This window comes from Chelon labrosus (genome assembly GCF_963514085.1).
Source record: "Chelon labrosus genome assembly, chromosome: 3".
In the NCBI taxonomy this organism is placed as follows: Eukaryota; Metazoa; Chordata; class Actinopteri; order Mugiliformes; family Mugilidae; genus Chelon; species Chelon labrosus.
In genome coordinates this window covers 30,357,878-30,374,352 of record NC_140339.1, presented here as the reverse complement: position 1 = coordinate 30,374,352, position 16,475 = coordinate 30,357,878, and the positions used below count along the sequence as shown (strand labels likewise).

At 39.3% G+C, this 16,475-nt stretch overlaps 1 protein-coding gene across 1 annotated transcript in view; it reads left to right on the top strand.

Annotated features, from left to right (window-relative positions):
* LOC311485741 (neural-cadherin) overlaps positions 1 to 16,475 on the top strand; it is a gene marked incomplete at both ends in the record, with an annotated part of 265,222 nt that overhangs the window by 210,436 nt on the left and 38,311 nt on the right. Inside the window, 4 exons of the mRNA XM_084541334.1 lie at positions 3,588 to 3,715; positions 5,319 to 5,442; positions 12,044 to 12,224; positions 14,462 to 14,628. Of these exons, the coding sequence (XP_084397460.1) occupies positions 3,588 to 3,715; positions 5,319 to 5,442; positions 12,044 to 12,224; positions 14,462 to 14,628 (600 nt within the window). The remainder of the gene's footprint in view (positions 1 to 3,587; positions 3,716 to 5,318; positions 5,443 to 12,043; positions 12,225 to 14,461; positions 14,629 to 16,475) is intronic.

The window sequence follows — 16,475 nt, the reverse complement described above, 5'->3', positions numbered from 1 at the left end:
AACTCTTCTCATTGAGAACCACTTCAGCAATTCACAGGACTGAGCCAGATTTTTATCAGCACCTTTCCAACATAAAAGCCTTTTCATACCCAGCACCATCAAAAGCTGCTGTAAGATCTAAAATGGTATAATTACACTGGTGTCAGCATTAAATTAATAAGTGCTTAATTTAGCAGGTTACTAAAACACCTGTATTTTTTCCCCAAACCCCCATTCAAAAAACACAACCCTTAAGTGTAAGTGTAACCACTGTAAGGAAAGACATGCCATCAGGAAGCTTGCTGCTGCTGAAATATGTGCACAATCTGTGCCTTTTACCAAACTGTTCCTTTCAGCACAACACATTCATTTCACAAAACGATCGCAGTTTGGTTCTATATTTTTTTATTTCTTGAATTCCTTTTGAATTGAAGGAATAAACTGCTTCAGGGTCAGCTTCGTGTTGATGCATGTGCAGTATATACACAGAGTGCAGTTGCTCTAAGCTGAGAATGAGTTCAGCCAAACAAGTGCATTTCTGGGCAATGATGTAGCATTATACCAAATTGCTTGAATGCTAGAATGCACTGAGACTTTTATTACAACAGGGATTATTCTGAATCACAATGGTATTATTCTGAATCACATGTGAATCTGTTCATTTGTCCTGAATAGTCGGCAACAGCTTATCCAACCTGGTTGTGTGACAGCATGAGATGAAAAGCAGCAAGGACAGTGCTGCTGTCTGCAGATTTACTGCGTGATTCAGCAGCCAAGAACCATGAGGAGTGTTTTTGTTTTTTTTCTAGCATTATAGCTAGTACATGATCATTATGTAACAGCAAACTGTGAAAACAAGAGGTCCAACAAACAATCTCGTTGCACTTCCTAAGGAAACATTGAAAGTAAAGAGAGAGAAAAGTAAACCTGCTTGACTTCAGAGTCTGGAACATTGTAAAACACTTCTGTAAATTGTTGAGGTAAATTGTAAATTGTTAGAGTTACAGTATGTATTAACCATAGACTGTATATAAATATGGTCAACTCGTCCCCACTTCCTTGCACTGGCTAAACTGACGCTATTTTGCTGGGGATACGAGCTGCGCCATCTTGCAAGTTTTGAGTCTGAGCAGTTTGGTCCGAGAGTGGAGCATCATGGAGTCACGTTATTGATGACCTGCCCACTCTTCCACCAGACTCACTCACATTTCTGTTTATTTAATACTGTGCTCTGCTCTACCTCTACCAGTTACAAGGACATGTTGGATCATACACTGTACTTATTTCATTACTTTTCTTCCAACTCTCACGGTCCTGCGGGGCTGCTTCACAGAGCGGTTGGCATGGCAACTTGTGTGTGTGTATACACACACAAAATGGATCAAATAACTAACTAAAAAGAAACTTATCAGAAAATGGAGTCTGCATCAAGATTATATTTGACATATATTTTAGTGTTTCAGTTTGGCCCAAGTCTCATCCACTAACATAGAGGAGGTGGAGCTTATATCCTATACTACAGCCAGACACCAGGAGCTCTACTTGCTTTGGCTTCACTGTTCCATCGTCCATATTTCCACAGTCTATGGCAGTGAACGTAGTGTGTGCCTTCAGTCAAAGATGATGATAAACATGTTGCTCTCAATTAACATTTCTTTTATTGTTTCACGTGCTCATTTTATCTACCGTCGTTTTTCACAGATGTCCTTGCTTGGCCTTTTTTCCCCACACAATAGCGCACAATTGCAGCGTCTCAATAATAACCGTCAACATAACAGAGAAGAGCATGGCAAGTGCAAGCGTGGCACATCAGCAAATAGAAACAAATGAAAAATAGAAGTGACAGGCCTTAGTTATTAGAAATGTTGCTCTTTACATCAAATTAATGTAGCCTGTGATCAAATAAATACAACTAAAGTAAAACCAAGAAAATCACAACACTGAAATACTCACGTCAGGTTAAAATTTCCATTTCCCCTCTGACACTATTTTTTGAATTTCAGGCTTAATGAGCAAACAGTCCTCCAGTGACTGGGTTAACAGTTGGTTCCTCTCTTGCCTTTTTATAGAGTTCATTTTTGAGACAGCAGCTTTACAGGTATGTTGATCTGAACATGGTGAGCACATAGATGGCCAATGTCTTAATTTCAGTGTATCATACTCTTGGGGACAAGTCAAAAAATGCAACGTTGTGCGTGATGGACCGGTTGACAGCCTCATAAATATGAAGCCTAAAATATCGCAATCGCCCCCTAGTGGCAGTACAGGTAAAATGAGTCTGTTAACACTGACAAAAGCTAAAAAATAGCATACATTTGGAAGGAAAATGAATATATCAAATAATAATATATGACTATATATATTACTAATATATTAGGATACAGTATTTATTTTATTTTAGTTTATGAGAGCACCTGGCCCTGACAGTGTCTGCTGAGAAAAATTCAGGCCCTTGGAAATGTAGTTGAGGACCCCTGGTCTATTGTATTAACACTTACCTATACTGCACTGTACCTCTTGTTGATGAATTCAAATTAAAAGCTTTAAGCGGTTTGAATACTAAATGTGATGGTGTTATTGGTGTACCTTGTCCAACAAATCAGTTTTCTGGGCATGACTAGTGGTCAGCACTGTCACATTATCTATAATCGATTTACCGTAGAGTTTCACTGGGTTCAAACCTGGCAGTCAGCTGTACAGAGTTTTCATGTTCCTTGCGCAAATGGTTGACTTTGTCTCTTTATGTTAGACCTGTGATGAAATGGCAACTAGTCGAGACTCAGTGGCTGGACGTGCCCAGAAAGTTCTCATTTGTTCCGGATCATACACACCGTCTACTCTGTGTCTTTTCTCTGTTCTGTGCTGCAGTGATTTTAGTGTTAACTAGCTAATTTTTTGACCCGGCATTCATGTGGATGTCACTTTGACATGTACCACCCACCTAGATCAGACCATTCACCATGTATTCCCACCCCATAGCAATGACACTCCTTGATGGTTGAACCCATAATGGTGGTCATAATGTTATGCCTGATCAGTGTATGGTCCAGTATGTTAATATTGCCCAATTATTGAATAACTAGCTTTATTTAAATTGCAAAAATGTGTAATGTTCCAAATCAGGTATACTGTATGTTGTAATTCAATGTGATTCATTTACAACTTTAAAATAAATAAATAAATAAAAATAACTCATTAAACATAACACTAACTTGATTTTTTTCCTGTAGGTTTTGACAGCAAATATGAAAGCGTTTATCGTAGTAGATTAAAAATGGCAGTTTGCACTTTGTATGTGCAAATCCATTAGCATATGCATACTGTTGTTATCCACCTGAGTAATTGTGATGATTTTGGTGCTATTTTTCTGGAAACTATGAGGCATTGGGCCATATTCCCAACATTTGCAGCCTAATGTGCATCATACTGTACCAAGTGGGATGTAAGGTTTTTTTTGTTGTTGTCTTGCCTGCTAAAATATTAGGCTAAAGAAATAGCAGGAAGTAGACACATTGTAATGCAGAGTAATTGGAGCTTTATTCATTTATTTGATTTTTCTGCCAACATGACTCTTCTACAACATGCTCTTGTTTATTTGTCTTTGTCAGGAAGTACGTTTCACCTTGGATCGATGTTCAGGGGCGGCGGTGATGGAAATGGAAGGCCTGGGTAGCTGGTTGACCACTGAAGACCACTCTTCCTGTGAAGTGACAGGCGTTACTCCCAATACTGACAGGTATACACAAACACTTGAAGAGGAACAGCCCTGTTTGTGAAAGACAAGCGTGGGAATAGTATATGTCAAGGTCAAGTTGTATCCAAATAGTTACACATTGGCAGCTGGTGAATATGAAGACGGGAATGACAGACAGGTCATCTGAAACAGAAGTTAATTATATGATGCAAAATGATTATAAAAATATTATTTAATTAAAAAGTGTTAGGTTGTACTCTGTTTGCTGTGGTATGTCAGCATTCATTTAACAAAGTTCATGTCTGTTTGGAAGCTTCCTGAGTGTGTATTTACTAATAGTAATTACTAAGTCCATGCATATTAGTATTTTTGTTACATGTATTCCTATATGTATATGTTTAGTTTACCTGTATTTAAAAACGCAAACATATATGTCATATTTGGGGGCGGCCATGGCTCAGTAGGTAGAGCGGCTTGTCCGTGACCCAGAGGGTTAGTGGTTCCCTGGAACACGCCACATGCCGAAGTGTCCAAGACACTGAACCTCCAGTTGTTCCCAGTGCTTGGCGCTAGTGTGTGAGTGTGTGTGCTTGTGTGAACGAATGGTTGTTTTGAGTACCAACAGATAGAAAAGCGCTGTGTAAATACCAGACCATTTACCATTTACTTAAAGAGAAATATAATGCCTTCCTACAATATTCACTGTTATACACAAAAGATTTTTTGATATTAAAAGTTTGGTGAGAAAACAAACCAACTCATTTATTTCTTTGCAGAAATGTTTACCAATGATTAGTAGCTCCGTGATTATTACAATTCAACTGGATCAGATTCAAAAAAGTGCTACACAGACCTGTAGAGATTAAATTTGTATTTACTTTTAAATTGTGCAAATAGAAAACAAATAGACTTTTATTCTTATTCTCTTCATTCTGGACTCCTGCCCAGCACAGTTTGTTGTGGTTAAATCACAATTAGTTTCTTACTTTTTTTCTTAAGACTGGAATAAAATTAGCTATCAGCGTAGAGAGCAACTATATCTATATGAACTAAGTGATAACATTGTTCATCTCAAGTGCGAGTTGAATTTCAAGACTGTGCAGAAGTCCTTCTGTTTTACGGTTCATGCAAATGATTGCAGATTCCAGTCTAGGTTAGTGAAGTACGCTGTGATGGTCTCACAAAAGAGATGAGGCTTCCTCTCAAGGGTCAATTATAAGAGCTGGCTCCTGATGCACCCTCCCGAGTATCTGTCAGCCCAATTGTCTTCTGTAGTGTCAATTGGGTAGCAGTGCTTAGCTATTTAATTAGTCAAAGCCTTAGTTACATGCTCACTTATAGTTTTTGTTATTCGCGCTGAGTATCGCATTGCTGTAAAGGCTAGTCTTGATAGGGTGTTTCGTTTGAGATTTTGTTTCACTTTTAAAATACTTATAAGCCCTGTTTCAGATTGACATTGATCAATAAATGCACCTGATGGATAATTAGGCAACTGCTTACTAAAACACAAGATGGTATGACAGTGATTTAGAGTTTATTCCACTGCATCCAAATTAACTGCAAATGAATTGTGTTTGTTATGTGTACTCTGGGCCCTAACTGTCAGCTGTAACTGACAAATATATGTGTGCCTCTGTGTTTTTAGACACCTGAACATGAGTCAGGTGCTCCAGCTCGGCGGTGTGAACGAGGACATCCCCTACATCTACCCTCAGCTTCAGCACAAACACTTCACCGGCTGCATTCGCAACCTCGTCGTGGACAGCAAGGTAACACACTTTATAACACGCAACGCTTATACACACACTCATACATAACCACACAGCCATTAGCACACCAGCATGCTAGCAAACTCACACCTGGACTCTGGATGATAAATGGATTAATAAGAGGTTTCAACATTCACAGTGCCCTTGTGCCATGTGAGAGATGTTTTTTACACTTTTAACTGTAACCTCAAAGCGTTTTCAAATACTACACACATGTACTTAAAGGCTGAAATGGAATAGAAACCTTTCCACTCCTGCCCAGTCTGACTTCAAGTCAGGACTTTCAAGTAACCTTCTGCTGCTCAGTTGGAGTTAAAAAGTCAAGGGCTCTATTCTGTACCATGACAATCCGAGCTTTACCCCAACTAAACCCATATCATTTCTGTATGGACGCAGGCTCTCTGATGTGAAAACCTTGTGTGAAACCACTGCCTTCTAAACCCTGAAGTTTAGGTTAAATTTTTATTTTAGATAAACAGGTGACTAAGTGTTAAATTTGCCCCCTGTCCATCTAAAACTGTTGAGTCTTGCCTCCTATAACTGATATTTTGACATAATCTCTAATGCTTTGTTGAATTTTCAGTTTTCAAAAATGCAGGCCTTGAAAGATGTGGGTCCTTTAGGTCCTAAGTTTGTGTTTAAAAGGTCTTCTGCCTACTGCTCCAGATGTGTCAGTTATTACACTACTAAACTGATTATGTCATATTATAGCATCTGCTCACAAGTGGCAAATGATATTAAGAGTGTAGATTGAGAGATTTAGATTTGATATACACTTGGCATATAGTATCTCTGCATTTAGACACACGTCAGTTCTTCAAATGTTCCAGTGAAGGAGGTTGGTTAAATGCAGTGCTTTTTAATGCAAATGTCAATGTCGATTAGATTAAAGTGCCGAACAGAGTAGTCAAGGCATGTAGCAGTAAATAAAATATATAAACACATAGTCAACATGAAAACAAAGACAATGAAGAGGAAGAGGTAAAAATAAATAAAGATACTAGATTAAAACACAATAAAAACTCACTATAAAAAGACCAGCTCTCAAACTGAATGAAATGCCAAAGAATAAAAATGAGCTTGATGAGAAGGGATTTAAAAACAGACAGTAGCTCGGCCTGCCTAATATGCTGAGGCAAACTGTTTCAGAGTCCGGGGCTGCAGCTGAAGAACGATCTCCCCTGTGCTTTTGCCATGTTGATAGGGACAACCAGCAGACAGTTTTCAGCAGACCTGAGGGACCTTAATGGGACGTGTGGTTGTAGGAGATCACAGAGATATGTTGGAGGCAGACCATTCAGTGATTTATAACACTAAAATCTTAAAATCAATCTTACGTACTGGGGGCCAGGACAGGAGAGATGTGATCTCGTTTGTGCATTCTTAAAACACTAGCTGCAGCGTACTGCATCAACTGCAAGTGTGATAGAGAGGTTTGGCTAACATCAGTATAGAGGGCATTACAGGAGTCAAGATGAGCTGGGATCAAAAACATGGGTAACCCTTTCAAAATCTTTAAAAGACGTGAAAGACTTGACTTTAAAAAGAAGCCTCACCAGGAAAAAAATGGAGTTGACTACTGTATTGATCTGTTTCTCCAATTTAAAATTACCGTCCATAATCACACCCAGGTTTTTAAACTGAGGACTTCACATATTGGAGGAGGGAACTCAGGCACCACAAGGTCCAAATGTCATAACCTCAGTTTTACTCTATAGAAATTGAAGAAATTTAAGGCCATCCAATCTTTAATATCCTTGAGTGGTCCAGGAGTGGTTTTAGGCAGTTGGAGTCATTACTACTAAGTACTAGGAGTGTAACGGTATTTGTATTCGTCCCCCAGTGTCACGGTAATGAGCCTAAAAGCTGCCAGCTAACATTATTTATATTGCAGTTCAATATTAAGTGAAGAACGGGCGTTTTCAGTCAAAATGCAAAAAACGCTTCCTCTCCGCCTGAGCGTCTATTTTTCTGTCTACACCACATTAACATTTCAGACTCGCAGAATTAGACCAATTCTGCCTCTTATTATGCTACATGTGATGAAAAGGCTACAGAAGAATAGTTCTACGCGAGTGGTGGACCCGACAAGTACAGTCTACCGACGATGTTTCGCGGAGCTGCGGTACATTGCTGGAAACACGTTGACTAATGCACATAAGACGGCATCACCCCGATATGTCTATTTTCTTACTTTTATTTTTTAATTTTATAACAGGAGGTGGTTTTTAGTTTGTTTCAGTCAATTGGTGTCTGTTCAAAATAAATGAAAAAAGCTAGTTTTATGCATGTGTGAGTTTTTGTTGCTTTTTTCCCGTTGTACCAAACCTTACCGAACCGTGACCCTCACACCAAACCGTGACTTGTGCGTACTGTTACACCCCTAAGTACTTCACCGTACTTCCTAAAAATGTGGCCTATGAGGAGCATGTACAGGGATAATAAGATCATCCTAAGAATTGATCCCTGGGGTATTCCACAAGGAAATGGTGTCATCAAGGCTGACAGAGAAGCTCCTGTTGAACAGGTAGGACATAAACCACTCCAGAGCAGTACCTTTAATGGCCACACAATGCTCCACGAGTTAAAAGGATTTTTCAATATTTTTAGAAAGAAATGGGAGTTTTGAAATCAGTGTATAGTTTGAGAAGACTGAGGTGTCCAGATTGGATTGATGTACAGGATTCAATCGTTCATCCGTATCCTACGTATTTGCCCATGCTGTGTATGTTGGATTTCTTTTCTTTTGAATCTAAAGTATATAAACCCCATTGTATAGAAATTCCTGGGGTCATACTTGTAGGTTTAATGTATCACGTGGGTCTAATTACACAATGGAGGTTTGCTTTGTGCCGTTCAAGACAATATTTTTCTCAGTACTTTCTGAAATTTTATTTTAGGAGTCACAGTGTTAACTAAGATTGTCTTATGTGACTGCTGGTTACTGTCACACAGCTCTTTGGTATTATACTCTGAAATATAAAGTATAAAGTTTAGGAAGTAAGTCTCACTGAGTTGCAAAGAAATTGGAAGCTGACTTACAGTGGATTTTTTGTGGCACACCTTGAGTCCAATAGTAGCAGCGGACAGCACGGACAATTTCTTGTACAAATTTTGTTATTTTGTGGTTGTCCTAAAAGGACTGCAGCAAGCATTCAAACAGGTGAAAGGTATGTCATCAGCTCATCAAAGTCAACCACCCAACACTGGTACACATGCCATTTAATTCACTTGGGCCGCTGAGTTAATCATAAAATATGCCAGCCAGAAAGAACAAAATAATGTGAGTCTAATAGCATGATCAACCTTTCAGTCACTTCTGGCCAATAGCTCTACACACAAACGAGTTCATTACTTGTTGCATGTTGCTTTTATTGCATACTGTACACACATGATCTCTTTCCAACACTGACAACATTTTGATTGTTATGTGACCAATTGTCAGTCAAGTGACATTTTCAGTTAAATTAAGCGACCTGTTGTCGGCCAAATAAAAATAATTATAGACATTAACAACGATGATGCATCTTCAATGGACTGTTAAGAGAGGTTTGTGCATACAGTTTTGTCTGTGTGTAGCGGGTTACAACCCAGTTGTCTTGTCTGTGTGGTTACTTATTAACATCGATTAAGTTGTTAAATCTCAGGAGTGGGGGTTTAAAAGGATACACGTTTCTTTTCCTGCAGTGCTAAAGGCTTAGAGTTAGTGCAGTTTACCTTAGCTAAAGACATAGCAGGAAGCTGCACAAACACTGTGTACTAATGAGAGGAATCTGCATGATGTGTGTGGGCGGACATGAGGATAATAAATCTCCAAAGAGCAAGCAACAGTAGGCGTACTGATGATTAATAATGTTGATGGACATGTTCCGGCATTGTATGATTATTTTTCTCTTATTTTTTTTTCCCCGTGGTGGTGTTGTATTATTACAGAATACGCTAATGTGTCACAGACGTTGCTATAGCAACATCATCTGTGGGGTGCAAATGCCTGTGATGTGCTAAAGGTAGTTGACATTGCTATTTGCATGTTTCTGATTTGGAGCCATACAGCATGTCAGCACCATGTCAGCTTGATTACACCCATTCAAGTGTCATGCATAGCTTTACAGCATGTAAACAGGCAGCAGAGAGTGGATAAAGAGGGTAAACTAGGCTGAGCTAAAGGCAGGGGCCAAAGTGAGGTTGTGTCTAGGAAAAGATTTTGTAATTATGTTTCTACTCTGGAGTTTGGTCTCTTCACTCTGGCTGTCATTCACCATTGTCTGTTGTAACTCTCTTCGTCCTTGTCCTGTCATTATTTTGCTTGTCTCTCTCCCTTCTTCTCTCCGACTAACATTCCTACTTTAGGTTTTTCTATGCTTTTGACACATCTGTCACTCCATTTTTTAATATGGAGGATTGCAGTGACAGCAGTTGGACCTGGACTAATGACTTTTTGGTTGCTATAGCTTTGAGTCAAAGTTGGATTTGCAGTGTTTCTCAGCAGAAAGTTTTGACGGCTGTTGAAGACATGTCAGGTCATTGTGCCAAAATGTATGTTAAGTCGAAGTCTTTCTGCTTTTTGGCTATTGTGCATTTGGCAAAATATCTTAAAAGACGATAGGAGCAGTTTGGGAGCAAAAAAAAAAAATCCTTTCAGAAGTCAAACTGCTTTCAAACTACAAAGGGGTGGCAAATTAATGGAAGAACAGAATAAATGGGATAAACTTGGTCAAGGTGCTTCCATTGATTGAGCTGAATCCTGGAAAATGGTTTTATGGCCAGGTCATCTTTCACAGTTACAGCCAGGACTTTTCTAATATGGGAAGCTGGGCTGAGCAGGGATAACTCAAAACCTGATAACACATACCTAGCATATATTTTAGCTAATCTACATATTCTGCTTAGCACTGAAATTTAAATTTCGGAAACCATTTAGAGGAGAAAATAATATTATTTTAAAAAAGAGATAGCCTTGTGATAGACTGGCGACCTGTTCAGGGTGTGCCCCACCTCTATCCCAATGACAGTTGGAAAGGGCTCCAATCCTAACTACAAAGAATGGAAAGGGCTCTCTTTAGAATGGTAAAAATTAACTGAGAGCGCGCCATGATGACAGTGAAACTGCTAAAAATATGCTAATAAAATGGAAATTGTCTGTGGAAAAATATTATGTACTCCACCAACGAATGGCAACAAAATAACAATTAGGTTCCAGCTGCATGAAAAAACTTCCGCCCTGGCCTGGTATACCAACTTGGCTTGCACGGCAGTCCCCACCGTTCATGTGAACCACATCAGAAATCCAAACAAACCTCTCTTTGAGGCAAAATGTTGGCTTTACATGTCATTTTTCATTCATCTGAATGTTCAAATGTGTTTTAATTTGGGCTAAACCTGACTTCTTGATTGAATTCTGTTCTCAGTCACATCACTTCTTGCACTTCTTGCCCTGCACACCCCAGCAGTATACGTTGTATTTTGGTTTAGCTTTTTTTCCACTGTGTGTGGGCTGAAACATTTTTTTTTTTTTACTCAACACCTGAAATTAATCTTGGCAAATGGGGCAGCCAGCAGCGTCTCTGTGTGGGGTGACATTCTCTTCTCAGCTGAAATGATAATTTATGCAGAACCAGGCGCATTTTTGTATTTGACATATATACAGAAGTTTTATTTTGCTCAGATGCACATATTCTGATGACGCAGATGCACAGTCAACTCTATTGCGGACACTCCAATATGACTTTCTGTTTTTTAATGCTTATGTTTGTGTCTCTGACCTTAGCAAATCACCTTGATCAATTCAAACCCCAGCAAATTATTAGGCATTTAAAGGTCAGCAACCAATAAGGTGCTGGAGGTCAGAGCCAATCAGCAGCTCCCTGATGGCATGATCTACTCCTATATCCTTGCTGCAGCACCAACTTAACATATACAGTTTGGGTTGGACAGAGGTGATTGAACATAATGTTTTATGGAATTCTTTTGTGAGAGACACAGACTTAGGCTTTGAAGGTTCCCCTGCAATTTCAGCTTTGTGCTCAGTCAGCCATGTTGTTTATCCTTAAACCTGTCCTGTTTTTCTGGTTTCATCACATCTGCAAGAGAGCATAGATGCAGAGAGAGAGAAAGAGAACTGGAGAGATGGAAAAGAATTCCATGGTGGACATTGAGTTCATGTCCTTCACCACATTTTAAAGTTTACCTCTTTAGTTTTTGTTTTTTTTGTTTTTTTTTTCATTTCTCTCTATTTGACTTTCTTCTTTTGAAAACTCTTATTTCACCTCTGGCCACTGACCCCCTTATATGTATCCTGTATCTTCCTCAATCCCCTTTTCTCAGCTGTCACTTTGCCTTTTGTCCACTGTTTGTGAGCTACTTTCTTATTGGCAGCTCTTCCCTTTCAAATCTCCACTTTTCCTTAAAGCGGAAGGTAAAGAAAGGTTTCTTTACAATGTACTGTTCCGTTACATCTCCTCTTGTTTCTCCTTGCTTCTTTGTTCCTCTTTGTTTCTTTTAATATCCCCTCATATCTCAATCTGTCCTTTGCTTTCTTTTCCTCTCATCTTCTTTACACTGACTACCCCTACTTCTCCTCTCCTCTATCTCCTCCGTTCAGCTGTATGATTTGGGCTCCCCGGCCGACTCTCAGTCCAGCTCTCCAGGCTGCCTGACCACCGATAGCAGCTGTGTCAACATGGGCTATCCGTCCTGTGGCCACCGGGGTCGCTGTCATGGTGAGTGGGGCTCCTTCAGCTGCCAGTGTGTGCCCGGATACACAGGACACCAATGTGAAGAAGGTAAGCCAAACTTTGTTTTCACTGAAGGTTTATGCATAGAACATTGTGTTCGCAGAGTGCACACTAGCGCAAACGTGCACATACACATTTAAAATCACATTAAATAGATTTCCTTGTTTTAAATTGTTGTGTTACTCAAATCATGCAGTGTCTCTGTAGCGCAAGAAGATGATGGTCAGAAGATTTAAAAAAATAAATAAATAAGTAAAACTGAGGCGCATTTACACAGGCTCTCAGCCTCAGGGGATGCTGAGCAGGTAAACACTGCTTTTTCTTCTTCTTTTTTTTTTCTTCTTTTTTTTGCAAGGCATCATTTTAGTCTTCAAGGCTGCATTCAGTCTAGCTGACACAGGTTTATTACAAACATCCTAGTAAACATTAGGGTGAGTGCCCTGTGCTTTATAATCGGGTAGCCTTAACTTTAAAAGAGAATAAAGCTTGTGTGAACTACAAATAGTATTGGGAGCCAGGATTAATAACTTATCAGATCATCCACTGCTGTTCAGTGCTATTCTAACATTAATGATATACAGTGCCATCTGCTTCTTGGCATCCTGTATGCAGACGATACGTATTTAGTTTGAAAGTTGATGCAAGCAGGTCAAACACTTGGCTTTCCCCTAGCGGATTTTTGATTAGTGCTGTGTCATTTTTGTTTTACTCAGAGAGCAGCATGTATGCTAGAAGACTGCTCCCTGCGAGCGTCTCTGTTCTGGCCTTAAGTATGTGGAGGCGTTTGCCTGACTGCAGCTGTTGGAAGAGACTCTTGGACTGAGATGGGATCTTTAATGACCCTGGTCCTCCACTGCCTATAGGAATACATTTCAATTGATGCTTTCTGCTGATCACAGCACACTCTGCCAGGCTGTACAGTCTTGTTTGGGTCCTGCCTTCTACCACATATTAACACACACTGACAGGACTCAGGCGTGCTGTTTGGCGAAATTATAATAACCCCCTTCACAAATGTTTGCACTATTATAACAACCTACAGGGGTTAGATAGAAAAACTTTCAATATATGATTATGTGCATGAAATAACAATGAATGAACTGATAAACTGAAACGTGAATCACTCACCATATTAACAAGATGATTTGTTTCATAAAGAAGCAAGCTCTGAAGCTAATGAGCAAATAAATGTTTTTAGAAACCAGTGAGCTAGTCTTTGTAAAAAGAAAACAATGTGTTGCATATTCTGCCTCTAACCTGCCAAGTCCAAGTTATAGAAAGGGAAAAAAAATGCCCTTAGGTCCCTTAGAGTGCTGAGATGCAACACCCATAGTTCATCCATAGTTCAAGTCTGATTGAAGCCCTTTGTTGCCTCTCTAGTTCCTGTTATCGCTCTACGTTCTTTTATAAAAACATAACAAAACAAAAACTCTTTAATGAAGAGCGACAATTTTAGCTTGCCTTGTATCCAGATTGTGCCTTTGCTGAAGTATATTAACAACTAAATTGCATTTCTGGCATACACATTCCATTTTGATGCCTTGCACACAGTAGTTTGTGCTATTATGAAGATGATAATTATTTTCTATTTTGTTGTGCCATAAGGTAAGATGCAGAAATACACGCTCTCATTTCACAAAGGCCCATATTCCATATTCTATCTGAATGCAGCCATACTCAGCTAAGGGTCTACAGTCCATTTTTAACATTAGGTTAAATACATCCTCTGTAACCAGCCCTGTGGCTTTGACAGCTGCCTGGATGTGTCTGACCAGTTGCATATTCCATGGCTGGAGGAACATTGTCTTCAAGCAGGATCTTATGAACCATTCAAGTTTATCAACTTTATCAAAGTTGAATCAAAGAGAAACAAAGAGGCATAGGTGTGAAAGCAATGGGAAGTTTAACTTAGAATATGCAATGGGATGGAAGAATGACTTTGAGAACATTTTAGGTGTGCTTGGTTTATTCTGCCTGGCATGCATGAAATCCACTTTTGGGAACATGGGTCTTAGAAAGAAGATGCGAGCGTAACCCCGGATAAACCACACATACATATTCTATCTTGTGTATTTTACATATCCTGGTCTGATACCAGCTCTCTGTGTATTCAGGAAATTTAGGTTTTGTTTTAGTCAAAGTTACTTCACAGTAAAGTGAAGCCTCTTTTAAATTGGTAAGATGTGTTATACAGTGTATATGTGTATTTGTACTTAAAATGTTTGGTTATTCTCAGTCATAGCACAGTCTAACTGACTTGTGTTTGTGTTTGCATGAAACACCAGAGGTTCAAGAGTATTCTTTCGATGGCCACAGTCACGTGCATTACCAGCTGGCATCTCCACTGCCTGCTCGGAGGACATGGATTCAAGTCCTGGTTCGAACCCGTAAACACAGCAGCATCATCCTCAACCTGATCTCTAAGGATCAGAGTGAATACCTGCAACTAGAGGTGAGTGTGTCATGTGAGAGTGGGGTTGTGACGGGTCAGCTTTCTTTCAAGAGGTTTAACAGAAATATTAGATAAAATGTTTAGGATCTGCAACTATTCTCCAGGGCTCATATTTTGTTTAGTAACTTAACACAATCATGTGTGAAATTTTTAATACTTTGGTGACAATAATTTGTCTGAACTTAGGACCTCTTGACATCACAGAAGAAAGAGTTTCCTCATTTGTGATGCTTTGCCAGGCCTTTACTGCAGCTGTCTTCTGTGATTGTTGCACTTGGTTCTCTCTGTCTGGGCTTCTTTCAAGTTTGAGTGAGCCACTCAAGACGGCAGCGACCTCCTGTAGCCACTGCACTCTCACGTACAATCAAATAGGGACACTCACATCTTCACTGACCACCTCAGATCTCCTCTCACCACAAGCTGCTACAGTGACGGTCTACCTTTCTTCTGCCACCAAACCGAGGTTTCTTCCAGATGCTGGTTCTAAAACAGCAACTCATATATAGTACTATCGTATAGGCCATTTTGTAAAAAATAAACTGGGTGACAAAAATATCACCGCAATTATAACAATATTTTTAAAACATCTATATATGTCACAAATTGGCAGATGTATGCAAATCCATGCAGATTATTCAAACGGATTAATTCAAATGTATTTATATAACAAACCGTAGTGATCGGAGCTTTAATTTGGGCACAGGACGTTTACGAAATGATAAAATGATTTCATCAATTACAGTGATATGCAAATGATCATCAGGGAAATATATTGAAAATTCAGACCTACTTCATCTGAATTTAGAAGGACATTATTGTGGTTTCAAAGTGGCTTATTTGATTCGAGCCAGTTCAGTGCACTGTCATTGAAAATAGGGCTGTGGAAATGATTTAGACTGACGTTTAAATCACAGAACCAGTACTGAATACATTAAATGCATTATTTGGTTGTTTGTCTTGAAGGATTCATTTCTCCCACTTTTCTTTTCATCTTGATCTTCTGCTCACACTTAAATTGCCCTCTCCTATTTGTTTATTTGCCAGCCTCCCTTTAATTTTTTCTTTCCTCCCCTGGTTTATTTTCTGAGATCACGTAATACCTTCCCAGCCCTTTCCTCTTGCCGTTCTGTTCCTTGCCCCGTGCTGAGACCGCAGATATCGATCAAACATCAGTGTCTATAATGATGATGATTATCCATGCCACAGCTGGTATTACAACACAAGCTCTCCTCTGATCCCCGTCTGTCATCCATCTGTCGCTGCTACCTATTCATCCATCCATTCCTAGATTTCCGCTTAAATGTCACACAGCTCCCTCGGCACCACCACATGGGGAGCGAGTTCACATCATTTATCCACCATAAATGCTCTTGCGTGCAGACAGCATGGAAATATGTGTGATCTTATGAAGTAGTCACTCCCCCTTCTTAGTGAAACATTGTAAACCAGGCTGTGTCCTTTGCTAGAAGCTCAAGGATTATATTATTCACTGTAATATTTCTGTTGGCTTTTAATCAGAGGAAGAACTTACTATATGTTACCCTTGGCAAGATAGTCATTCACAATGTGCCGTCTGTGTACAGCATCTCTAACATTTTCTTTTTATAAGCTACTTTTCCCTATTTGATTACTGATTCAGGAGCTGTTTGCAGCAGTAGTTTGAATTCAGATTTCAAACGAAAGAAGAAAGAAGAAAGAATGTTCTTAGTGAGAATGCAATTATGTTTTTTTGTGTTTTAGAATCCTTTGTTCAGTTGTTTGACAGCTGACAGATTCTTGACAAGAATCTAAACTACTGTGAATATGCAGGGATTGGCACAGTAGCTAATTCATATCCTTTGAACACC